A 25,633-nucleotide genomic window follows, 5' to 3' on the forward strand; every position below is an offset into this window, starting at 1 on the left:
ATGCAGTTTGAAAAGATCAGGGGGACTAGTTAGTAAGGGCTGCAGTGGTTCGGGTATGTGCTGAGAGGAGTGTGGATTGGTGTGGTGGAAGTGGAGCTGGAGGAGGGTGGACAGACGTGAGAAGGATTAGGAAGCACGTGGTGCTAGATTGGCTGTGAGAAAACGAGGAATATGAGGTGTTGGGGATTCTCCTAGTTTTGCAGCTGTGTGATTGGATGGGTAGTGGTGCTGATTGATGAGGTTGGAAGACCAGAGAATTCACACACATTTCTGAAAAAACTTTCAGGTAGTTCCTAAGGAGCTTGGGGACAGTTTGGAAGACTAACTCAAAAGAGTGTATTTCACCCCAGAAGAAATGTTTTCAATCACATGATTAGATTAATTTTAGGATTTAATGTTTTTGGTTGAGGCAAAATTCACATGACATACAATTAACCATCTTAAAGTATACAATTCAGTGGCATTTCGTGCAGTCACAGTGTGGTGCAGGCCACCGCTCTTCTCTAGTTTCGAAACCTTTTCATCACTCCAGAGTAGTACCTCATAGTCATTAAGGTAAGTCACTACCCACTCCTCCCTCCCCGTGTTACCTGGCAGTCACTAATCTGCTTTCTGTCTCTGTGGCTTTGCCTCTTCTGGACAGTTCATGTGAAGGAAATCATATAATATGTGACTTTTTTGTGACTGGCTTCTTTTACTGAGCATAGAGTTTTCAAAGTCATCCAAGTTGTAGCATGTATCAGTACTTCATTTCTTTTTATGGCTGAATTTAAATTTTTTAAAATAATAAACAATTTGTTTATCCGTTCTTCCATTGATGGATATTTGGGTTATTTCCACTTTTTAGCTATTGCAAATAATGCTGCTATAAACATTTGTGAACGGGTATCTGTTTGAGTACCTGATTTTCTTTTAGGTATATACTTAGGAGTGGAATTGCTGAGTCACAGGGTAATTCTATGTTTAACTTCTTGAAGAACCACCAGACTTAGCCACAGCAGCTGCACCATTTTATGTCCCATCAACAATGTATGAAGGTTCCAATTTCTTCACATCCTCACCAATATGTATTTCTGTTTTTCTTATTATAGCCAACCTAGTTGGTAGGAAGTGGTGTTTCATTATGGTGGGTTTTTTATTTTTTATTTTTTAATTAATTAATTTATTTTTGGCTGCGTTGGGTCTTCGTTGCTGCGCGTGGGCTTTCTCTAGTTACGGCGATTGGGAGCTTCTCTTCGTTGTGGTGCGTGGGCTTCTCATCGCGGTGGCTTCTCTTGTGGAGCACGGGCTCTAGACGCGCAAGCGTCGGTAGTTGTGGCTCATGGGCTTTGTTGCTCCGCGGCATGTGGGATCTTCCTGGACCAGGGCTCGAACCCGTGTCCCTTGCATTGGCAGGTGGATTCTTAACCACTGTGCCACCAGGGACGCACTATGGTGGGTTTTTTAAAATGATAATTCTCAAATGTTATGCTTTAATTGTGGTAAAAAAAATACATACATAACATAAAATACATAACATAAAATTTAGCTTTTAACCATTTTTTTTTAACCATTTTAAAGTGTGCAGTTCAGTGGCGTTAAGTACATTCACATTGTTGTACAACCTTCACCACCATCCATTTCCAGAACTTTTTCATCTTCTGAAACTGAAACTCTGTACCCATATAACAGTAACTCCTCAATCTCCCCTTCTCCCCAGCCCTTGGCAGCTACATTCTATTTTCTGTCTCTATGAATTTGACTGCTCTCACACAGTAGCACATCGTACAATATTTGTCCTTTTATGTCTGGCTGTTTCACTTAGTATGATGTCTTCAATGTCCATCCATGTTGTAGCATGTGTCAGAATTTCTTTCCTTTCTAAAGCTGAAAAATATTCCATTGTGTGTATATATCACATTTTGTTTATCCATTCCTCTGTTGATGGACACTTGGGTGGTTTCTACCTTATGGCTATCGTGAATAATACTGCTGCGAACGTGGGTGTACAAATTTCTTTTCAAGACCCTGCTTTCAATTCTTTTGGGTATATACCCAGAGGTGGAATTGCTGGATCATATGGTAATTCTATGTTTAATTTTTTGAGGAACCATCATATGGTTTTCCATAGCGAGTACACCATTTTACATTTTACACTAGATAATAGCCATCCTGAGGTGTAAAATGATCTTTCATTGTGGTTTTGATTTGCATTTCTTTAATGACCAGTAATGCTGATCATTTTTTCACATGCTTGTTGACCATTTGTGTATCATCTTTGGAGAATATCTATTCAAGCCAAATTATCCTATTTTATTTGGGTTGTCTTTCTGTTGATGAGTTGTAAGAGTTCTTTATGTATTCTGGTTACTAAACCCTTATCAGATGTATGATTTGTGAATATTTTCTCCCATTCTATAAAGTCCTTTCACTTTTTTCTTGGTAATGTCCTCTGATGCACACGTTTTAAATTTTTAATGAAATCCGGTTTACCTATTCTTTCTTTGGTAGGTCATACTTTCACTGTCAAATCTAAATCCATTGCCAAATCTGGGATCATGATAGTTTTTTTCTAATAGTTTTATGGTGTTAGCTCTTACATTTAGGTCATTGATCCATTTTGAGTTAAATTTTGTACATGAAGTGAGGGTAAGGGTCCAACTTCATTATTTTGCTTGTGGCTGTCCAGTTGTCCCAGCACCATCTGTTGAAGAATCTCTTTTTTTCCCCATTGAATGGTCTTGGCATCCTTGGCAAAATCATTTGGCCATAGACGTTTGAGTTTATTTCTGGACTCTCAATTCTGTTCCATTGGTCTATATGTCTATCTTTATTCCAGTACTATGCTGTTTTGATTACTGTAGCTTTGTAGTAAGTTGAAATTGGGAAATGGTGCATCTTCCAACTTTTTCTTTTTTTATATGTTTTGGTTATTTGGGGCTCTTTGCAATTCTATATGAATTTGAGTGAGGAGCCGCTTTTCCATTTTTGCAAAAAAGGCCATTGAAATTGAATAGGGATTGCATTGCAACTGTAGATTACTTGGGGGGAAGATTGCTATCTTAACAATATTGTTTTCCAGTTCATGAACATGGGATTCCTTTCCTTTTATGTAGGTCTTCTTTAATTTCTTTCAGCAATCTTTTATAGTTTTTAGTGTCAAGTCTTTCATCTCCTTGGTTACATTTATTCCTAGGCATTTTATTCTTCTGGATACTGTTGTACATGGAATTGTTTTCTTAATTTATATTTTGGATTGTTCCTTGCTGGTGTATAGAAACATAACTGATTTTTCATGTTGCTTTTTTTTTTTTTTTTGTGGTACGCGGACCTCTCACTGTTGTGGCCTCTCCCGTTGCGGAGCACAGGCTCCGGACGCGCAGGCTCAGCGGCCATGGTTCACGGGCCCAGCCGCTCCGCGGCGCGTGGGATCTTCCCAGACCGGGGCACAAACCCGTGTCCCCTGCATCAGCAGGCAGACTCTCAACCACTGCGCCACCAGGGAAACCCCATGTTGCTCTTCTACTGTGCTGCTTTACTGAATTTGTTTATTAGTCTTATGGTAGTTTTTTTGTGTGTGTATTGTTTAGGGTTTGTGTTGCTTAGGAATTTGTCCGTTTTATCTGTATTATCTAATTTGTCTAATCTGTATTATCTAATCTGTATTATCTAATTTATCTGTATTATCTAATTTGTTGGAGTACAATTATTTCTAGTATTCTGTTTTAATCCTTTAAATTTCTGTAAGGTTGGTAGTAGTAGTCACACTTTCATTTCTGATTTTAGTTATTTATATCTTCTCTCAGTCTAGCTAAAATTTGTCAGTTTAGCTTTGATGTTTTCAAAGAACCAACTTTTGGTTTCATTGATTTGCTCTATTGTTTTTCTATTCTCTATTTCATTTATTGCTGCTTGAATCTTTATTATTTGCTTCCTTCTGCTGGCTTTGGGTTTCATTTGCTCTTTTTCTAGTTCCATAAGTTATAAAGTTAGGTTGTCGTTTTGAAATCTGTTTTCTTTTTAGGCGTTTTTAGCTATAAATTTGCCTCTGAGCATTGCTTTTGCTGTATCTCATAAGTTTTGGTATATTGTGCTTTTGCTTCTGTTTTCTTTTGTCTCAAAGTATTTTCTAACTGCCCAAGTGATTTTCTCTTGACCTAGTGGTTGTTTAAGAGTTAGGATTTAATTTTTAAAACACCTGTCTGCCTGGGGTTGAGTGAGCAAACAATTGTTAGGATCTCTTCTTGGTTTGCTTTACTTTATAGCTTTGGTTAATAGATTGGGGCAGGATTGTATGATAATAATCTATGACAGATTCATTTGCCATAAAGCTAAATGTCTAGATTTCAACAGATTATAGCTAGATAATTTGTTGCTGTAGGAGATGTCTTTGCAAGATTTCAGAGTCCAGTAAATATTTAATTACATTGAAGTGTCATACTTAGAGAAGAAAGAATCCTTCAATAGAATATTATAGTTATATAGAAATACAACTGTTTTCTCTGAAGTTTGGTTTCTTTAGCTGTGTAAGTTTGGCTTTTTTTTTTCCCCAAGGAAGGCAACTATATCTGACCAGTTGTACTCACTTGGAGTTTTTAGGCTATTGTACATAATGTGGGAGGTTTTTGCAAAGTATGAAGTAAAATTAGATTTGCTTATGAAAAGTGTGTCACAGGTAGCATTATTGGAAGGCAAAGATTTTACACATTTTGGTAGTCTCCCACAAGGCTGATTTTACTAGAGGTGTGATTTAAGGGTGTTCATTAAGGGGAAATGAACTTTAAAAAATATAATCATTTATTTGGCTAATAGTTACATGATCACAAACAGAAATTACAGGTACTTTATTGTTTCAAAATGTGATAGAGTTGAATGTACACATTCATTATTTTGGAACATTACTGTCATACATTGTTCCAGCAGAGAGAGAGTAAGAAGTAGCTTCATCTTGGCCTCTGGGAAAGTTTTGGTACTTAAGTACCATTTGGTTGCTAGAGACGCTGAGGATCATCACGTTTTAGTGAGGTTCTCCTGTGTAACCTTATGTGTGCACATGTTCCCAGATACTAAAAAAAAAAAAGGCACAGAGGAAGTGAGCATTTTTATTCAGTGCCTCGTTGAACTCTTAGAAGAAAGATAATATATTATTATGGAATGGAAGGCCCCTTGAAATCTTAGGAGAAAGATAAGTATTATTATAAATTGGGAAGGGACCTTGGAGATCACTTCATCCAACCTTCTCATTTTTTTTTTTTTTTAGTATACTTCCTTTAATGGGCAGTATTTATTGAGAGACTACCTTAAATAGGGCATTATCATCTCCTGAAAAAGGGCACAAGAAGCTTTTCAGCCTGGTTGGGAAAGCAGAATACAAATATAAGAGGGTTGAAGAAGTTGGGATTATGGACGTAAGGTTGTAGGTATGCTGGGTGAAGACAGAAGTAAGGCTCTGGGGGGGTGTGATGCTTGATGAAAAATGGATGGGAGATCTTAGCAAATAAGAGGCAAGCTGGAAGGAGAGGAGCTTTAGTTGGAGAGTGAGATCTTTGAAGTCGTGATTTTGAAGAGAAGGCCAAGGTTAGTGGAGGCTAAAGTAGAGTGAGAGAACAGATCATTGGAAGAGAGGATTCAAAGACATGAGAGGCAACGGTGTTGGATGGTTCAGCCACATGGATCTTAAGTTAGTCAAATAGAGCTGGAGAGGAGGATGGTGAGCCAGGTGACGAAGTCTTACTGAAGAAGGGTCATGTCCAGGAGCTTGGTAGATGACCACGTATGTTAACAAATTAACGTTCAGAGCAAGATACACCAGAAGTACATTAGAGTGAAGCAGGGCAAAGAGGTAATGTCAGCAAGTGTTTCTCAACGTTTAAATCTTGCTAATGGTAAATAGAAAGTAAAATTGCAACTCATTGATACATTCAGAGTACTTATGGTGAATTCTCACAAAATATGCTAAGGATATCTTATTTTGGACTTTCTGGTAGCTCCTGTCTTCGTTCGTGGCTAGAACAAGACACCTCCTGCCCAACATGCAGAATGTCTCTTAATATTGCCGACAATAATCGTGTCAGGGAAGAGCATCAAGGAGAGAATTTGGATGAGAATTTGGTTCCTGTAGCAGCAGCTGAAGGCAGACCTCGCTTAAACCAACACAATCACTTCTTCCACTTCGATGGTTAGTTGGTTTCAACCTCTAAAACCATCCGCCAGGGGTTTTCTCCCCTTAGGGGATGATGTTTTAATTATAACTTGCCCTGTATGGGCAAGTTCAATGTTATATTTCAGTTTTAATTGAAAATGTTCGGTAAGTATAGACAGCACCGAGGGGTTATTCTGTGCCAGGCATTTTGCTAGATTCTGTGTGAATTGGGGGGACGGGGGGTGCGAGGAGGTGAAAGTAGTTACAGTTGAATCAGTCGTGACCGCAAGGAGCATGCTGAATCAGCTTAGTAGTTAAACCACTGCTAGTAGTTTATTGAATCCGTGTGATACTTAAGCATATAATGAAGGGTCATTGAGCAGCCTTTCCAGTGGGTACCAGAAGGAGAATCAGAACTAGAACCCTGTTTCTTTGCCCATAAAATACGAATATTCCATTTTCCAGAATATTGAAAGGAGTTATAATAAAAACCACACTTAAAATTCTGAGGTCATGGGCACCATGTCAGGGGCTGGTTGATCATCCTTTGATTCACATTACATCAGGCTGTTGTTGATTTTCATCAATTCCAATACCATTAAATTCTGTGGGTTCATATTTCCTACTCTAAAGTAGGTATCCCTGGACTGTTTGTTTAAGAGGAGTGCTCTTCAGGTCTCTGATTTGAGTTTCTAAGGGTAGAGCATGGTGGGAGTGGCAACACATTGAAATCCCTGATAGGAAGGACCGAAGGAGTATAGTGGAGTCTCTGAGAGGAGGGGATGATGGCTGCTTGGCTGGCTGGGCAGGGATGCTGGGCAGGTGTAGAGGGGCTGCTTTGTGGCTTTGTGGCTGCTAATTACGGCCTCTACCACGTAAGACTTCTGAAATAGACTAGCAGATCTTGGACATGGTTATGTAAGCTATTATTTTATGAATTATTACTGAAAACTTAGTCAAAATAGATAAAGGTAACTTTATTTCTCCCTAGTAAGTACATGAACTAAGTACCCAGCTTTTTATTGGGTACAATCTATCCAGGCAAGATCTTTGAGATGGCCATTGAACTTGTTTTACATTCCAGGCCTCAGTGCTTCTTTGTGAAGGAAAGGGAAGTCCTCCTTAAATGTGTGCTTGATAATGGAGTTGTTTACTGCTGACACCTGGTGGTGGTATATCTTAGGATCCCCTTTCCTTAGTGAAATGGCAGAAGCAGCAGACTTCTTGGTACCATTAGTCCGCAAACCTATGTTATAGAACTCTTTGAAAAGAATTTCGAATCAGAAAACTAAAGTCTTTAAATCAGATTATTAAGTAAAAAATACTTCATGAAAATGATGTCTCCAAACGCGTAGTATTTGTGTGTAGCGTGAAAGAGAGGGGCAGATTCTCATCTACTGTAGCAGCTTTAGAGCCCTGAAAACCTTCTTACCGTGTAGCCTGAGAGAGGGATTGAGTTCGTGTGGATCCAGGGCCACTGGAAAGTAGGAAAGCCCCCTGGTGAAGTGTTCTGGAACCTGACTCTCTGGCTTCAAGTCCTGGCCACCATAATTAAATGCTGTGATCTTAGGCAAGTTACCTCAGTTCCGAGTGCCTTGGGGAACCAACAAGAGCACTAGAGTCAAATCTCTGAGAAGAGTAAAATGGGAATAATAATAATAATAATAAACCCATGTGGGGTTTTAGTGGGGATTGAATGAGCTAATCCACATGGGACACTTGGTCAAAAGGCCTGGTGTAAAGTAAGCCCTCAGTGAGTGCCGGCTGGTACCATAGAGTGGCCGACTGCAGAGCAACTGACAGGGGAAAGAGGTCTCTAAGACTTGTGCTGGCTTCTTGTTTGTTTTAGGGTCCCGGATTGCGAGTTGGCTGCCAAGTTTTTCAGTCGAAGTGATGCACACCACCAACATTCTAGGAATTACTCAGGCAAGCAACTCCCAGCTTAATGCAATGGTAAGGACCGCTCACTGCTTTGAAAAGGTGATTAATAATCGGGAGGGAAGGAAAAGCTGGAGAACGTGTGCAGTGTGCATGACTCAGTTGGTCTCACTCTGCTCTGGCAGAACGGTGGGATTTAAAAAAAAATGCGGCAGGATTTTCAGGAGCATCTTATTCACTGGGATGACTTCAATCCCTGCGCTTTAAAATTTGAAACTGGTTTGGAAACCAGCTTTCATTTTACTTGTGTGGCAGATAATCTAACCTTTTCTGAGCACTACTAAGTTCACTCTCATGATCTAGGCTAGTGTTGGGACACCTCTTGATTTTCACCAAAAAATATTTGGGGAGTTACTGGCTGGAGTGAATGATGTGACTTTTATTAAAAATTGTCGTAGGCCTACTGAATGTGTTATTTTAACGCCCTCTCCCCCCTTCCCAAAGTAAATAAATGAGTATACCTTCACATACACACTTATACATACATACATGCCTGTGGATATACATATATAAATATAAATATATACACACACGCCCCTTGAGATATTCAAGCATGCTCTTGGTTCAAGGATGTTCTCCACACACTTCAAGATTCTTCGTATTTTTCTAAAGCTTTGTCATATGGTGTATATTTTTATTTTACAGTGTTGGAGAAACATGGTTCACCGTTTTTGAAATGTAGTGTTCATTGTGATGATAAATGCAGGGGTCTTAAAAATGCAACCTGTGTTAGTCCAACAAACGTGTACTGAAAGCCTGTTCCCAAGACGGGCACTGTGCAGTGTCAACAAATTGCGTAGCACCTGTAGTGTCAACAAGGTGGACAGGAGCCCTTCTCTTAAGAAGTGTGAATTCTACATGGGGTGGGGGGGGGGAGGAGGCTGATTATAAACACCAACAGATAAGATCGTTGCGGATGGGGATGAGGACTCTGCAGGCAGTAGGGCAGGGGATGTGGTGGAGGGGTGGGTAAAGGCTGTTCCAGAGGAGACATTCAGAGAAGTCTCAAGAGGTCATATTTAAGCTGAGACATGAAGGCTGAGAAGAGAAGGAGGCAGATCGGGGGAAAGAGGCAGTGGAAACAGTAGGTACAAAGGCCATGAGGTGAGAATGTTCTGAAAACAGAGAGGTGATTGTGGTTGGAGCCTGCGAGTCGGAACCAAGATTGTGACATAAATTGAGGTTGCAGGGCCCGGTCATGCAGGGATTTGTAGGCTACAGTCCAGTTTAGATACTGTAATGAAAGTATGAGAAGACCATTCAGGGCTTTTTTTTTCCTCCCCCAGGGGACTGACAGGACAGTTAATAGAGAATAATTTACTTCTGAGAGAATGAATTTTAGAGGGGCAAAAATGGAACCAGTGAGACCAGTTAGGAGACTGTTGCAGTAGTTCAGGCAAAAAAAAAGATGGTGGCTTGGACCAGGGCATTGGAAATAAAGATGAAAAGAAGTGGCGGATTTCAGATGCCTTTCGAAGATGAACTGATGGACTTGACAGTGCTTTGATTTGGATGTGGGGTAGTGGGGTGAGGGGAGTGCTGGTTTTCAGTCAGGCAGATGAGCAGTGGTATCATGTATGAGATGGGCAGGACGGGAGGAGGAACAGATGAAGGACAGGGACTCAGCCTTCTGTTTGGCTGGGGAAGTTGGGGTGTCTATGAGACATCCAAGTAGAGATGTCATGTAGACAGTTCTGGACCTCAGCAAAGAGATCCAGCTGGAGAGAGACATTTGGGAGCTTTAGTCTGTAGGGGACTGGATCTCTTCGAGGGAAAGAAGGTAGCTCAGAAGGAGAAGAGGGCTCAGGACTGAGGTCTGGCTGAATGGGAGGAGCCATGGCAGCGATTGAGAAGGAGGGAAACCAGGAGAAGCGTCAAGTCAGCCATGTGGGAATTCTTAGAAGATGAGGTCAGAGAAGTGCATGTTGGGTTTGGCAGAGTGGAGGTGGTTAATCAGCTGGAGAGGAGCAAGAAGTTTCCATTGCTCGAGGTGCTGAGTACTAGATTGTTGGATTGGAAAATGAGTGGGAGCTGAAGATACCCAGTAGCTGGCAATGTGTTATAAGAGGGAGTGGAGAAGTAAGGAGGTGGCTTGGTAGGGGTGTGCCGTCAGAGGAATTTGTTAACATGTTTTTTTAAAGATTTTTGGGCAGGCCATTTATCCACAAATTTCAAAACCTGTAGAGAGTATCCAGTGAAGTCTTTTCCTCCATCCGCCCAGACACCCTCCTCTCTTGCAATAACAACTTCAATTAGTTTCTTCTGTGTTGTGCTTTTCCAGAATGTTTACATACACATATAAGCAAATGCTAAGTATGTATTCTTTTTCTTTTCTCCACGGGTCTTCTTTTTTTCTATTCTTTAAAGTGTGATAAAATACACGTACCACAAAATTTATGATCTTAACCATTTTTAAGTGTACAGTTCAGTGGTATTAAGTATATTCATATTCTTGTGCAACTATCAGCCACAATCCATCTCCAGAACTCTTTTCATCTTGCAAAACTGAAGCCCTATATACCCAGTAAACAATAACTCCGCATCCCCTCCTCCCTAGCCCCTGGCAGCCACCATTCTCCTTTCTTTCTCTGTGGATTTGACTACTTTAGGTACCTCATATAAGCAGAATCATACGGTATTTATCTTTTTGTGACTGGCTTATTTTACTGAGCTTAATGTCCTCAGGGTTCAACTATGTTGTAGCATGTGTCAGAATTTCCTTCCTTCTTAAGGCTAGATAATATCCCATTGTATGTATAAACCACATTTTGCTTATCCGTTTATCTGTCGGTGGACACTTGGGTTGCTTCCATGTTTTAGCTATCGTGAGTAATGGCACTATGAACATGGGTGTACAAATATCTCTTGGAGACCCTGCTTTCAGTTCTTTTGAGTACCCAAGAGTCTTCTTAAAAAGATTCTAAAACATGCTTGGTGTGCGAATAGGAATGATCACTGGAGGGGGAGAGATTGATGGTACAGAACAAACAGAAAAGTTAACTGAAGGCAAAGACCTGAGGTGGAGGGTGGGCTTGGGAGCCGGAGCCAGGAGAGGAGCATTCTCACCTTTGTTGGGAGGCGGGATGGACGTAGCTACAGGCGTGTCGTTTTGAGATACGGTTTAAAAAGAAGGCATGGCTCATAATAACCATTTAGGTAGAAGCAGCCTAAGTGTCCATCAGAGATGAATAGATTATGAAAATGCTCTGTCCACACAGTGGAATATTATTCAGCCTGAAAAAGAAGAACTTTGAGGATACTATGCTAAGTGAAATAAGCTAGTCACAAAAAGACAAATACTGTGTGATTCCACTTACATGGGCCATCTAAATTACTCAGACTCTTAGAAAGCAGAATGGTGGTTGCCAGGGGCTGGGGGAGGGGGAGGGGGAGTGGGGGGGTCGCTGTTCAGTGGGTGTAGAGTTTCGGTTTTGCAAGATGAAAGCGTTCTGGAGACCTGTTGCACAGCAGTGTGTGTATAGTTAACATTGCTGTACACTTAAAAATGATTAAGATGGGCAATTTTATGTTATATGATTTTGACCATTAAAAAAAAAAAAGACCTGGCTTCCCGCGGGCTTCTGCTTCCTCAGTGAAGCACTCAGCCAGGTCATCAGCAGAGAGTGAGAGTGACGTTGTGAGGGCGGATGGACTGGGAGTGCGCAGCCCTGCGTGGCCGACGACTGGCTCAGGTCAGGCTCTGCATCGGTACTTCAGGGTCGGGCAGCTGTTGAAGCTCTTCAGGTGGATCACCTCACCTGCCCCCTTAAAAAAATCAGAATTCATGGACATGTAACCCTCCCAGGAATGAGAATTACCTTCTTGGAGTTGGTGTGTTTAGAATTCTCAGGCAGGCCCTGGTGTTCTTCCTCCCGTTGCATGGTGGATTGGGATAGCCTATTTTTAGCACAACTAATTTACTGTCACAATACTTTTTTTTTTTTTTTTTTGCGGTACGCTGGCCGCTCACTGTTGTGGCCTCTCCCATTGCAGAGCACAGGCTCCGGACGCGCAGGCTCAGCGGCCATGGCTCACGGGCCCAGCCGCTCCGCAGCATGTGGGATCTTCCCGGACCGGGGCACGAACCCATGTTCCCTGCATCAGCAGGCAGACTCCCAACCACTGCGCCACCAGGGAAGCCCTGTCACAATACATTTTTTATAAAAGTCTAATATATAACTTGCTGGATTTTCAGGAAGAAAAGCTTTGGCCCAGTGAACTGAATCTTGGACTTATTTTATTTGGGAAATAAGAGGGGACCTTTTTAAGAAGAGAGGAGAATGTTATCTGATTATTGAGGTTGTTTTGGACTCTTGCCCAGTTAGCTTTGACTTGACCTGGGTTTTTAAAAATGATCAACTCACCTTCATAGAAACAAAGAGGGGATCCCAGGTCCATGGAGCTCCGGGTCCTTCTGTCCTACACACTTGTCTTGTCCTCCCTGCCCCAACGATGACCCAAAGCGAAGCTTTGCACAGGTTTCACCCCGGTCTTTTCTCTCTAGGCCTGACACTGGGACACGTTCCTCTTTTTCTACATGACAACATATTCCTTGGGAGCCACTATCCCAACAGTAGACTTTATTGTGCCCCCAAAGGAATTATATGTTTCCTTGTCATTTTTTCTTTTGATCATTGGGACTTTTCCACAAATAAAACCTTGAACATAAGCATTTGCAAAATAAATATACACGTATGAGAAAAAAGTCTGGAGCTGCTCGGATGAACGTACCGGTGGTGGTGCGCCGAGATCTCTGCCTGCTCCCCTCTGTACACGCACCCACCGTAGAGCCCTGATGGCCTCCGAGACGTTTCTAGAGTACAGTTTGAAAACTGCAGCTCCAGAGCAACATTAGCAATTACATTTATTTTTTTATTTTTTACTTTTATTTATTTATTTAATTTATTTGGCTGCATCGGGTCTTAGTTGCAGCATGCAGGATCTTCGCTGCGGCGCATGGCTTTCTCTAGTTGTGGCGTGTGGGCTGCAGAGTGCACCGGCTCAGTAGCTGCAGCATGCAGGCTCTCTGGTTGTGGCACGACTAGGGATCGAACCTGCGTCCCCTGCATTGGAAGGCAGATTCTTAACCACTGGATCACCAGGGAAGTCCTAGCAATTACATTTTTTGTAGTCTTTTTTTTTTTTTTACGTTGAAGTAAAATTTATATACAATAAATTCACCTTTTTTAGTTTCCATCTCTGAGTTTTGTCAAACTCATTCAGTCATGTGACCACCACAATAATCAAAATATAGGACAGTTCCTTTCCGCCTCCCCCCAGATTCCATTATGCCCCTTTGTAATCACTTCCTCTCCCACCCCCAGCCTGTAGCAACCACTTATCAGTTTTCTGTCTCTGTAATTTTGCTTATTCTAGAATGTCATATAAATGGAATCATAGGGTACATAGCCTTTTGAGTTGAGCTTCTTTCACTTAATGCATTTGAATTTCACCCATGTAGTGTGTATCAGAAGTTTGTTCCTTTTAGGAATTAAATCTTTAAGCAGAACACGTTTATATACCTGAATTTTACTGAGCTTTAAAATGAATGCTTTTTAAAACTGGAATATTCTAGTTCAGCCTGTCTCAGGCTTCAGTGGATTTCAGGGCTTTTTTATTTGAAGTTGATGTTGTCCCCAAGTTTTCTGTTTGGCATTCTGGAAAAATACTAAAAAAACCTGCAGTTTGACGGTGATCTGTGGCATAGAGGTGGCCCCTTACTTGTGTTTGCAAGGCAGGTCACCAGGTTCAGTGCCCAGAGGCTGCCTTACCCCATGACCTCAGTGAGTAACTGTTGAGAGTGAACATTTCATGGCTTCTTTGTTTGTATTCCTATAGGCTCATCAGATTCAAGAGATGTTTCCCCAGGTTCCATACCACCTAGTACTGCAGGACCTCCAGCTGACACGCTCAGTCGAAATAACAACAGACAACATTTTAGAAGGACGGATTCAAGTACCTTTTCCCACACAGGTAAACTGAGGTTTCAGACGTGACAAATGAATTCTGTCCTCACAAAGGTTTTATCTTCTAGATTAACGTTCTAGTTACTTAACAGCTGAATATCATTTATGATTTGATGAAGGGTTTCTGTGAATTCCCTAACTTTCCAGATTATGACTGAGAACAGACCCATCCAAGAGGCTTGGATTAAGACAAGGACAAAACTATTTGCCTAATTTTTTGTGCAGATATACACCCCAAACCAGCCTGCCCTTGCCAGTCCAGGAGGTCCTAGCATCGGTTCCTTTCGGAAAAGGATTGGCAGTCTTTCCCTATAAAGAACAGATTGAAATATTTTAGGCCCTGCAAGCCATGCATATCTGTTGTAACTTCTCAATTCCTGCAGTAGCACTGAAGGAGCCATGGACAATATGTAAATGAATGTGCATGACTGTGTTCCAGTAAAACTTTGTTTACAAAAACTGTTGGAGTGCTTGGCCCACAGGCTCTAGTTTGCTAACCCCGGCTATAGGAGGTATCGCCCTCTGTCCCTGGCTTTGCACATTGGTGTGGCTTTCCATTGGGTATAATTTCTATCTGTGAGGCTTATATTTTTGACTTTCTTTTTTTTTTTTTTTTAAAGATCCTATTTCCTGGCCCATCATGTAACCTCTTTGATGGGTACAAAAGTATTGACATTTTAAAGAAAGCTTTCTGGCAGGACTAAAGGATATATGTGATTAGGGAATCATATACCAAGAAATTACTCAACTTAGGTATGCAAAAACATGGAAATCTGTTAATAAAATCTTCAAGCATGAGAATCTTGGAAGAGGGAATGAGCCTCAACTTGGGAGTCAAAGGGGCTGAGGTATTAGAGGTGGCTCAGTGGTCCTTACCTGTTTGACCTGGCTGTGACTTTGGGTTTCCCCAGGAGCAGACCCTGAGACAGGGATCCAGTTGCCAGTAGTTAATTTGGGAGGTGTTCCAGGAGACATGGGAAGTATTCCAGGAAACACAGGCAGCAGGTGGGGCTGTAAAGTGGATAAAGGGTTTGTTATCCAGCAGTTACCATCGTGGGCAGCTAGAGCTTGAGCCCACTGGAGGCCTCTGGGGTCCAGTGTAGAATGCATTGTTCCTCCTGAGCGGGGAGGAGCTGGGGTGCTTATACACCAGTTCCCATCAGTTGTTGGTTGAGGGCTGCCTCCAGCGGGGGCCAGGTTCTTTCACACAGCCAGAGTGTGTCCTTGGGTGATGCAATACAGAAATTGGGCAGCCAGCATGCAGCGGGCAGACCTTCAGGGACAGGCGCAGGGCCCCGAGGTGTCTGCAGCGTGGGCCGGGATCTCAGCCTGGACGAAAGTGAGAACAGCAGTACCTAGTTCACAGGATGTTAAGGAGATGAATGCGATGATGGTGTCAGTGCTTTTCCAAAGTGTCCTGTCGGTGTTAACTGCTGTTGTCGTTTTGTTATTGTTGTGCAGTTACTGTTACTGAAAAGGAAATTAAACGTGGGCCCACTGATGACTCTCAGATTTAGGCCTCAGGCTCCTTTGCTGTGTCTTTAAGCTCAGTAGCACTCTCATGTCTTCGATGCTGTGGGATTTGCTGAACTCAGACGGTTGGGGTCGTAGCTCCCCCATGCTCCAGGTCCCCCCCGTACCCGTTCGCTGAGCTCAGAATGGCTCTGCACCGTCGGTGCTGCTGTCTCTCTTTCAGCGGTCAGAGAGCATTAGGCCTGCATTGAACGGTCCTATGGAGAGGCCAAACGGCGAGCAGGAGGACGGAGAAGCTTCCACCCAGGTAAGGCCTGCATACTAGAGAGAGCGTGTCCGGGATGGGGAGCAGCGGGGGACCTGGCGGGGGTCTGCACCCTGCCTCTGACGTTTGTACGGCTGAGGGCGAGAGTAGGGAGGAGGCCGTATGCCAGCGTCGTCTCAGTGTCCAAGGGTAACAGACCTTGCTGTGCCTGGGCGTGGCCTGCAGCCCCCTCCCTGGGGACTGGTCTCAGGACCTGGAGGAGAAAAGAGTCATGCTCTGCCGGGCTGGCCCTGCCGCTGTGGACTTGAGTGGCGGCGTGAGGCTGGGCCCAGGACCCGGGGTGACTGCGCTGGGCTCCGCTCTCTAGGGCCGAAATCCTCAGCTTATTCTCCCCCCACGCCTCGCTTGTCCACCTCAGCATTTGCAGGGACTTCATGCATTTCACAAAAACGAGACCCCTGGGGTGGGGGGAAGTGTGGTTCTCCTGGGAACCAGGTTTGCCTAGATAGCCACGCTGGGTGACCCGGGGTAGCTGCGTGCACCCGGAGGAAGCTCCCGGGTCTGGCTTCCAGGGCAGAGGTGCCTCAGCCCCGCCCCATGCTCTGCCCCACGCAGCCTGGGGTTCCGGTTCGTGTCCCTTTTCTGGAATTCCCATTTGCTTATTCAATTACCGTGCTTTGCAGAAGTTTTCTTAAGAGACTGAAGAAGCCCCAGGCAGCCCTATTTTTGTGTTTCCTTGTTGGTGTGACACGTGGGGCTTCCCACACAGGAGCTGGGGCCTGAGGATGGCGCCGCCGTCTCTGCCAGCGTTGGTCAGGGCTCTGCTGGAAGCAGCTGCTTTCACTGACGAGTGACATGCAGGCTGCTTTCACCTCACGTGCCTTTCCCTGCAAATAGGAAACAGTAAAAACTCCTAAGAATTCTTCAGATCTGTTGCTGAGTTAAAATTTTCGTATCCAAATCTGTAATTGGGTCGTGCAGCATTTGTAAAATGGCATCTGGCTTCTGAAGAAGGGGCTCATTGTGTTTCCAGTTTTCGTAGCTGGCTTAGCTCAGATTTGGATACTAGGCTGGCTTGGGGGCCTTTTGGGTACAGCACGTTCGATTTCTGTCTTGATTCCCCATCTCTATTTTTAGAGTGAGCATGAAGGTTTCTGAATTTTTTTTAACATAGTGGAAGGAAAGCACTTGCTTCACAAAGAAGCTTGCTATATAACACTTTTGGCCGTTCTCAGGAAATAAAAAGTTCTTGGATAACAGTTAATAAACAGTTTATCCCAGTCATCAGATCAGATCTGCCCGTTGCTTAATTCGGGGTCTCCCCTCTGCCCAAGCTCAGGCCTACATGAATCAGGCTTTGAGGGTGGCCTTCCATTCCCTTCCTTCCACCTCCACCTCCACCTCCACTCACCAGCTCTTCTTTCTAACTTCCTCTAGGGTCGGACTCAGGGTTAAGATGGGCCATGTGACCCCAGCGTGTGTGTGTGTGTGTGTGTGTGTGTGTGTGTGTGTGTGTGTGTGTGTGTGTGTGTGTGTGTGTGTGTGTGTGTGTGTGTGTGTGTGTGTGTGTGCGCGCGCGCGCATGTGCACAGCTGTATATATATGTGTTACAGCTGTTATTGTAGAGCTCTCCCTGTCCTGTCTAGCGCCAGAAGCCTCGACTATACTTAGTTTGAGCTTGGGCTGGCTTTTTATGACCACCCCTTCCTTCATGAGGCTCCCTTCACCCCTCCCAGTGGTCCTCTTGGGCAAAGTCAATTTCAACAGCCTCAGGCTGGTTCTCCCGCAGGACCTATGTCCCCTCCCCCAGGACACACACAGCAGTGCCTTACAGTCAGTGGAAGTTGAACTGGCTCCCAGCGAAGCGTTTTTAAAATCTGCTACAAGCCAGTTTCTTCCTCTTAGATTTCTCAGGTGTGTGTTAGTCACCACCAGTCTGTGTGTCCCCCAAACTCTAGGGCACATGAGTCAGGCCACATGGTTCTCTTTTTTTAAATTATTATTATTTTTTAAATTTTTTGGCTATTGGGTGTTCGTTGCTGAGCGCGGGCGTTCTCTAGTTGCGGCGAGTGGAGGCTACTCTTCGTTGTGGTGCACGGGTTTCTCATTGCGGTGGCTTCTCGTTGCGGAGCATGGGCTCTAGGCACGCAGGCTTCAGTAGTTGTGGCGCGCAGGCTCAGTAGTTGTGGTGCACGGGCTTAGTTGTTCTGTGACATGTGGGATCTTAGTTCCCAGACCAGGACTCGAATCCATGTCCCCTGCATTGGCAGGCGGATTCTTAACCACTGCGCCACCAGGAAAGTCCCCACATGGTTCTCTTGAAGTCCCTCACTCGCTTGCCTGAGGGCAAGGAGAGGTGGCGAGGGTGGGGAGAGAAAAGCGCACACACCAGGAACTCTTAAAAATAGCCTCTCAGCCTCTTCCTCCTCAACTCTGCTGTCGCCTGGAGGTGGGTGCTGGACTGACGCTGGCCAGCCTGGGTCTGGGCCTGAGTCTGGGAGCGTGAGCAGTAGATGGCCAGGCAGCTGCCTGAGCCTTTGGGGGCTCCTGGGCATCGTGTTGGCCTTCACAGCTGCAGCCAGGACAGAGACAGTCCCATTATTATATCCTGCTACGCGAGGAACCACATGATATTATATCGGTTTTAACAAAGATACTTAGAATTTACTTTTTTTTTTTTTTTTTTTTTTTTTGCGGTACGCGGGCCTCTCACTGTTGTGGCCTCTCCCGTTGCGGAGCACAGGCTCCGGAAGCGCAGGCTCAGCAGCCATGGCTCACGGGCCCAGCCGCTCCGCGGCATGTGGGATCCTCCCGGAGCGGGGCACGAACCCGCGTCCCCTGCATCGGCAGGCGGACTCTCAAACACTGCGCCACCAGGGAAGCCCAGAATTTACCATTTTTTATCTGCCTAACTGTTCTCAGAGTCAAGTAAGGGTATAAAATTAGTGCAGTATATGTGATAAGACTTGTTTAAATTTTAGAGCAATAAGTAGCATTGAACAGAAAATTCCCAGAATGCAAATAAGCAGTTAACTTTGTTATCTTCTGAGAGTACAGTTTCGAGGTGCTTCTGTTTTCATAATGGTAATCATTCACTTATTCCGTAATGTTGAACATGCCATGTGAGTCAGGTCCTGCCCTTCAGGAGCCCATGTCTGCCGTTACACATGTGCCCGCGGTTCCCTGCCGGGCAGCCCGCCTCCTTTGGGGTCCAGAAGAGCATTATTTGGGGCACCGGTCAGATGGGGAATCTGCCTGGCAGGGCAGCCCCTGCTCACGGTGGTCCCTTGCTTCCTGCGTGTCCAGACCGAGCGGGTGCCGCTGGACCTCAGTCCTCGGCTGGAGGAGGCACTGGACTTTGGCGAGCTGGAAGCGGAGCCCAGTGAAGGGGAGGACTTTGAGGCCCGGGGGAGCCGCTTCTCCAAGTCCGCTGACGAGAGACAGCGCATGCTGGTGCAGCGCAAGGATGACCTCCTGCAGCAGGCGCGGAGGTGAGCGGGTTCCACAGCCCCCGCCAGGCCTGAAGGCCCTTGTCATGGATGCCAACGCTGAAAACCTATCACCTGTGAGCTAAAACTTCAGGTTTCAAACCTCTGTTGAAAAACCTGAGGATCTGGTAATACTGGGCCCAGGTAGTAACCTCTGGCTGGTGCTGCTGGCGTCTCCTTGTGGACGCTCTCCGCCACACTTACACGGTTAGCACTTCTGTGCCAGTGTGTTCTAGACCCTTTATGTTAATTACTCTAATTCCCTTAACTCTAAGAGGGAGCATGGTAATTACACCCATTAGACAGACTTAAAGCTGAAGAAACTGAGGCCTAGAGAGGCTAACACTGGCCTGATGTCCAGCTCTTGAGTCCTCCGTCTTGGCCACTCTGCGTGCAGCCGGCCTCGAAGTGCCGACCCCCAGCCCCAGGCGGGAGCCGCCGGAGCGGGACTGTTCTGTCGCTGCGCAGGTGCTCGTTACTTAAACTCTCGGGGACGGGGCCGGTGTTCTGTTCCCGTGGGTGGGTTCCGTGCCCAGCACAGGCCTTGTGAGTGGGGACTTCGCACTGTGTGTGTAAGTGGAGCGGCCGCCTGATGTGGAGAACTTCTGCCCCTCTGTTCAGGGACAGGTGTCTTTTTCACGGGGTGGTGCTGAGTGACAGCTTCATGACGGTGCCGGGAAAGTGGGGGAATTAAAGAAGCACATTGTATGTTTCTCTGTGTGTGCATGTTCCAGAGCTTCCCTGATTCCTCATTCAAGTCCTTTGTTTTTTGTAGGCGTTTCTTGAACAGAAGTTCTGAAGATGACTCAGCCTCGGACAGCTGCCTCCCCTCAGAAGGCACGACCTCTGACCCCATGACCCTGCGTCGAAGGATGCTGGCTGCTGCCGCGGAGCGGAGACTTCAGAAGCAGCAGAGCTCCTAGCGCCTCCTCCCGAGCCGAAGAGGCCTGTCCCCAGCTCTGCCTGCTGAGTGAAGGAGTGGGCTCAACTGCATTGCGCTGTGTAAAGCACGTGGTCTTAATAGTGTGTGGACAGCTGACAGATTTAATCCTTTTTTGTAATACTTTCTATGTGACATTTCTCTTCCCTTTAGAAACACTGCACATTTTAACTCTAAGCATGATCTCTTGTGCGTTGACTGGACTTCGTAGGGGTGGGGGAGGATCAAGAGGAAGTGGGCAGCCAGAGACCCTGAAGGGGGCTGCTTCCATGACAGCTTTATGCAGAAGTCATAACAAATGCTGGTGTCTTTAGCTCCAAATGTGGCAGGAAGTGGGCGTGGGGGGGTCGGGGGGGGGGGAATCGGGAGGCGCAGGGGGCGGGATCCATAAAAAGCGGTGTGGAGGTGTACAGCCTGAGCCTGACTTCACGCCACTGGGTAATTTATGTTGTCACACTGCTGTTCTTGGCGCGGAGGCATTCAGAATGTCACAGAGGCCAGACCTACGGGCTCCTGGACCCCTGGGCCGGCAGGGCATCTTGGAAGAACAGTGCTTGGTTTGATACCTGCAGCAGAGGGGAGGAAAGCCCAGGGACGTAGCGTGAGGAGGTGATCCATCGTGTCCCAGTACATCCGGGACTAGCTTTCTGAGCCCCCTATCCAAAGTTGGCTTTATTTCCGTTAACACTGGTGCTCCCGCATCTCACGAGTACACGCTGTGTCCTCTCCTCTCTGCATTTCATTATCCCCCCCACACCCCCAGACACGGGGAAAGGGTTGAGCAGCAAGCCTTGGTTCATGAACGTTTTAATTCCTTGTTAAAGTAAATTAGGCAATGCCAAAGGCTGTGGGTTTGGTCCTTGGAAAAAACGTGGGCCTTAAAGATGGGAGAGTAAATTTTGGAGGGCTTTATTGAAGAAATAAAAGACATCTTTTGTATCTTTCTTCCCCGGAGCCCTTCATTTTTGTAACTGTGTTCCTGTTGGTTTAATTAAACATAGAAAGGTAAGATGTTGAGTCCACCTGCCTTGGAGCAGACCCAGGTCTGAACTTTTTCAAATCCTTGACACATTTAACTTGAAGGATTTGAAACACACAATCATAGGTTACCTAGTTCAGTTTTATGTCCTACTGGATTGAGTTTTTTTTTTAATGTTTGAAAGCATAGTTTTATGGTAGTCCTTCTGGGAAGAATCCAGTATTATCTAAAATTATTGGCAAAGTTAAATGTATTTTACGTAACAAAGTTTTTAGAATGTTGAGAAGTAACTGAAAATAGAGTGATGTTTAGGCTGAGGTAATTTATTTCAATACATCTTTCAAAAGCCTTATCTTGAAACGCTGTTAGTAAATTTCTGTGATTATTTTTCTTTTTAAATTGGTTTTGCTGAGAGCATAGCTATTTGTTTTTATTGTAAAACAATAATAATGATAATAAAAAGCAAACTCTCCTAGTGTGTTGTGTGTGGCTGGGAGGTAAGGCAGTTTTTTTCGGAGGTGCGGAGATTAGAGCGCGTTTTGATTTTGTGTGTTCCGTTCTGGTTGGAGGGTTTTTTCATCCTTATAATTATATATGTGTGCATGTTGTGCACATTTAAAGATGATACCAATTCCATGTGTTCTTATGTTTCAGATGTGTGAAAAGAGAAAATGTTTTGGAGTCAATTTTAGAGGGTCCTGAGACATTGGAATACAGCAATATGACAGTGATCAAAGTGGAGCCATGCCTTTAAAATGACCCCAAAAGAGAAGTCCTAAATTCACCCATAGATTTTACACCTGGATAGTAAAGGGTTCTGGGCACTAATTGTATTGTCTCTTGAGTTTGGTCACTTCTTGAGGGCATCTGCGACAGATGCCAAGGGCAAGGGCAGGAGGCTAGACCAGTGTCCCGTTCCATCAGGTGGTCCCCATCCCATGGCCCCTTCACTGTGCTGGCCGTCTCCAGGAAGGGAGCCTGTCCTCGTGCTCCGCCACGTAGCCCAAAGCGGAGGCCAGGCTGCTGGTTCACGTTTGTAAACTGAGTGTTTGGGTGCTCTGTGAATGGTGGTGGAGGTGCCCTTGCCCTCTCTGGGCTCTTTTGGAAGTGCTCTCCCTCACTCCCTCCATTTTCTTTTGGCTCTGCTGACATCTTGGGTTCTTGCTTTGTTTTTTTTTCTCCCCCTAATTTTGAGGCTTTTATGTACTGTAGAGATCGATGGTCCTTGTGGATGTATTTCTTGTGTTGATATAAATCCAGGGTGCCCAGGTGGCCACTTGGACCTGGTTTCCCACTTGAGCTGTGCAGACAATATGCTTTTTTATCTTTAGCCGGCAGACGTGGTCCTCTCTGGGTGCGCCTTTCCCCACTACGGGGAGGAAGCGGAGAGCTCTGTGGAGCAGGGCCTCACCTGCAGGAGGAGCCGTGGCCCTGCCGCCAAGCTGGTCAGGGAACAACGCCTGCCTGCCCTGAAGGCCCTCCGTCACCTGAATGTCTCCATCTCTCGGTGCCCCTGACTGCACCTTAGACTCGCTTGTGGAGTCCCTAGAGACTATGATGCGTAGGCTGTGCCGCCACGTGTCTCATCTAATTGAATTGGTCTTTCCCTGCACCCTTTCCCAAGAAAATGCTTCTGGATCCCATTTTAAGGAAGATAAGGCAAAGAAGCTTCCGTTGTTTTTATCTACAAAATTCATATGCAAGAACTGTTATTCTATGGCTCATTTTTTTTAAGAGAAGTTCAGGTACGCCATATGTAGAAGTCACGGCATCCTGCAGCCTTTCGTCTGCATCCCCCCAGACCAGTGTCCTGAAGTCAAGCTGTGGCCAGGAGCGCAGGCTTCCCATCAACAGAGATGGCTGTGAGCCTCCCTCTGCAGATAAGTTGGGGCGAGGGGAGCTGGTGGGAGCAGTGCTGGGGGAGGGGTGGGCCTGGCTGGCTCACCAGCAGGCTTGTCCTGGCTGAGGAGCTCCCGGATCTGTTCTTTGTTAACAGGAGGGGACTAGCCTCTTGTTACGCCACGGTCTCTGCAGCAGTATCAACCCCCACTTTCCATCCTCACTAGATTCAAAAGGCCACTGGAATTGTCAAGGAGAGGACTTCTGGGCTCTTGGTGTGCGGAGGATTACAATTAACTGCCCTTGCCCAGACCCCGCCATCTCCTAGGTGGAGCACTCGACTGCTTGGCTAGTAAGCGATCCATGGACATGATGCAATGATTTTGATGAGCTGTGTTACCTCCAGGTCTCAGTCTCAACTGATGTGCAACTAACTGCAGTAGAAACCTGGCAACCCAGTGGAGAGGTAATGAGACCTGCCACCTGGAGGAATTGAGAACCAGATTCCGTACACCACGCTGTGCTCAGCTGCTCCGTGTGTGTTCAGCCTGCCGGGGACTTCTGGCATCCAGGTGCAACAGGAGAGGCTTTTAAAGCTGTCCAAGTGAGTGCACGAGACCCCTTGGGTACAGAGGGCTGGGGCAATTTGGCCTCATTCTCGGGACCACCCATTCTGCTGTGGTGGAGCAACTGGGTACAGGATCCCGTATTAGCAGGAGATTTGGGATCACCTGCCCTCCCCCCCTTCCCCATGCTCCATTCCATCCTACCCTCGAAAACCAAACCAGCCGAGCATGAGGAGATGCCGGAGCTGGGAGGAAGAGGGCACCTGCAGGCCCGAGAGACCCATTCCTCTGCCCGCCCTGCTCCCAGGTGGCTGCACCCAGCTGGCTCCCCTTGATGGTGGGTGGGGGTGGGGGTGCGGGGGATCCTTATCCGGCACCTACAGCCCTACCCACCAGCCTCCCAGCATCTGCGACCCAGTCAAATCCCTCCTTCCCTTTCCTGTCAGAATGAAGCCCGAGGGCGAGACTCAGCAATACAGACAAACATTCTCTTTATTGAGCTACACATGAATTTTCCATTAGTCAGAGAAGTAGACTGGCAGTGTGTAAGATATCACAGAAACCTCACCGATTGGGAATAGAAAGGCTTAGAAAGACCCGTGGGCTATTTTTTTTCCCAAGTTTTTTTTTTTCTGCATTTTAAATATTTTGTGTTTTGTCTTTTTGCCTCTTTATCTGAAATGGCTGTGACTGGTCTTCAGCAAATATTAAGTCTTAAAAGTGAAACCATGAAGGAGTTTGGATACTAGTCAAAGTAGAAATGACATTGGACTGATCATGAGAACTGTGGCTTTCTTGTAAACATTACATTCCATCTTTTTAATTTTTTTTGTGTTTTTTCCATCTTGTAGTATTTAAAAATTTTTGTTTTTATCTGCAGCACAAACATCCCCACATGAGAAAGAGCGAACACAGGTTACTGAAACAAAGGAAAAGGTGGAGGGGCGCACGCACACAAAGGGAGCATCCATCTGAGAGACGGAGAAGCAGAATGTCAGCGGGAAAAACCACAACCCGGTTCCCAAAGACTATGAAAGCTGATCTGGTATGTAATACATAGTTCTCATCAGGACAAAAATAAAACCAAAATCTAAAACTAAAAAAAAATGATAAAGGTACTCTCTAGAAAGGGAGCTGGGGGAAACTGTTTCCTATAGGGCTCTATTTATATATATATATATATATATATATATATATGTTCCATATTCTTTTGGGGCAGCTACTGGCCCGTGAGAGCTGTGCTTTTTCTATGCAAACCTGGAGTGAGCGTGTGGTTGGAGTGGCTCGGGCCTGGGCGGGGGGAGGGCTGTGGACGGTGAGGCCGCGTCTGGAAAGCGTGGCCTGAGCACACTCCCGGGAACCGGTGCCCCGGGTGCGGACAGGCGGCACCTCTGCAGGTAGGATGGGGTGGGCATGGGTGCAGCTGTGGGTGTTTATTTCAGAAAGAAAAAAAGATGGATGAGATGCTGAGTTTTCCTTTATCCTTTTCTTTTTTTTTTTTTTTTAAGCTACAAAGCACATGGGAAATGTTCTTCTTTTCCTTTCAAATTCTAGATGTAAAGACTCAACTAAAACCGGATTCTACAGCATTCTACAGAAATACACAGCCGTCAGTCACTCTGGGTTGTAGGTTAGACAGGGGCTTGATACAGAAAGGCTGTGTGTCTTACAAAGGCCAAAAGGTCATGCTACCAGGAGATCAACGTCAACAGCAAAGAGTCCGTGAAGCAGTCTGTAGAGAGAGAGATAAGGGGTCCAGTCTGACCATTTTCCTTGATTTAAAACACCAACCACCCAACCAACCAACCAACCCTCCAACATGTTTAATAATGTTGAGGTGGGGCAAGATGGGGCAGCATCGCAGGGGGATCAGGAATCCAGGGGAAGTCTAGCCTGGGCCTCCTGGGAGGCCTCACCCCTCAGGACCCTGACCCAGCCAGGTCTGCAGATCTGCCCTCCCCTCAGCCACTCCTGCCCGTTCTCCACATCACTCCCCTTCTCTTGCCAGCCCTCTTGGAGGGGGAGCCCTTTTGGAGGGAGGAGCAGCTTCAGCTCTGC

The 25,633-nt window shown here is 45.5% G+C and overlaps 1 protein-coding gene and 1 long non-coding RNA gene across 3 annotated transcripts in view; both read left to right on the forward strand.

The window, feature by feature from the left end:
• The window catches only part of AMFR (autocrine motility factor receptor), a 41,375-nt gene extending 20,240 nt beyond the window's left edge, over positions 1 to 21,135 (forward strand). Inside the window, exons 9-14 of the mRNA XM_082676418.1 lie at positions 5,967 to 6,157; positions 7,971 to 8,074; positions 13,898 to 14,032; positions 15,722 to 15,805; positions 19,070 to 19,254; positions 20,027 to 21,135. Of these exons, the coding sequence (XP_082532544.1) occupies positions 5,967 to 6,157; positions 7,971 to 8,074; positions 13,898 to 14,032; positions 15,722 to 15,805; positions 19,070 to 19,254; positions 20,027 to 20,174 (847 nt within the window). The 3' untranslated portion in view covers positions 20,175 to 21,135. The remainder of the gene's footprint in view (positions 1 to 5,966; positions 6,158 to 7,970; positions 8,075 to 13,897; positions 14,033 to 15,721; positions 15,806 to 19,069; positions 19,255 to 20,026) is intronic.
• Positions 21,136 to 22,904: 1,769 nt separating this feature from the next.
• Positions 22,905 to 25,633, forward strand: LOC309836429. Of its 2 annotated transcripts, XR_014298146.1 has the most exons (4): positions 22,905 to 23,032; positions 23,416 to 23,613; positions 24,456 to 24,620; positions 25,130 to 25,232. It is a non-coding gene; the product is annotated as an uncharacterized lncRNA (long non-coding RNA). The 2 variants fall into 2 exon arrangements; XR_014298147.1 differs by having other exon boundaries at positions 22,955 to 23,613; positions 25,130 to 25,633.

Source organism: Grampus griseus, assembly GCF_964374135.1.
Source record: "Grampus griseus genome assembly, chromosome: 19".
Lineage (NCBI taxonomy): Eukaryota > Metazoa > Chordata > Mammalia > Artiodactyla > Delphinidae > Grampus > Grampus griseus.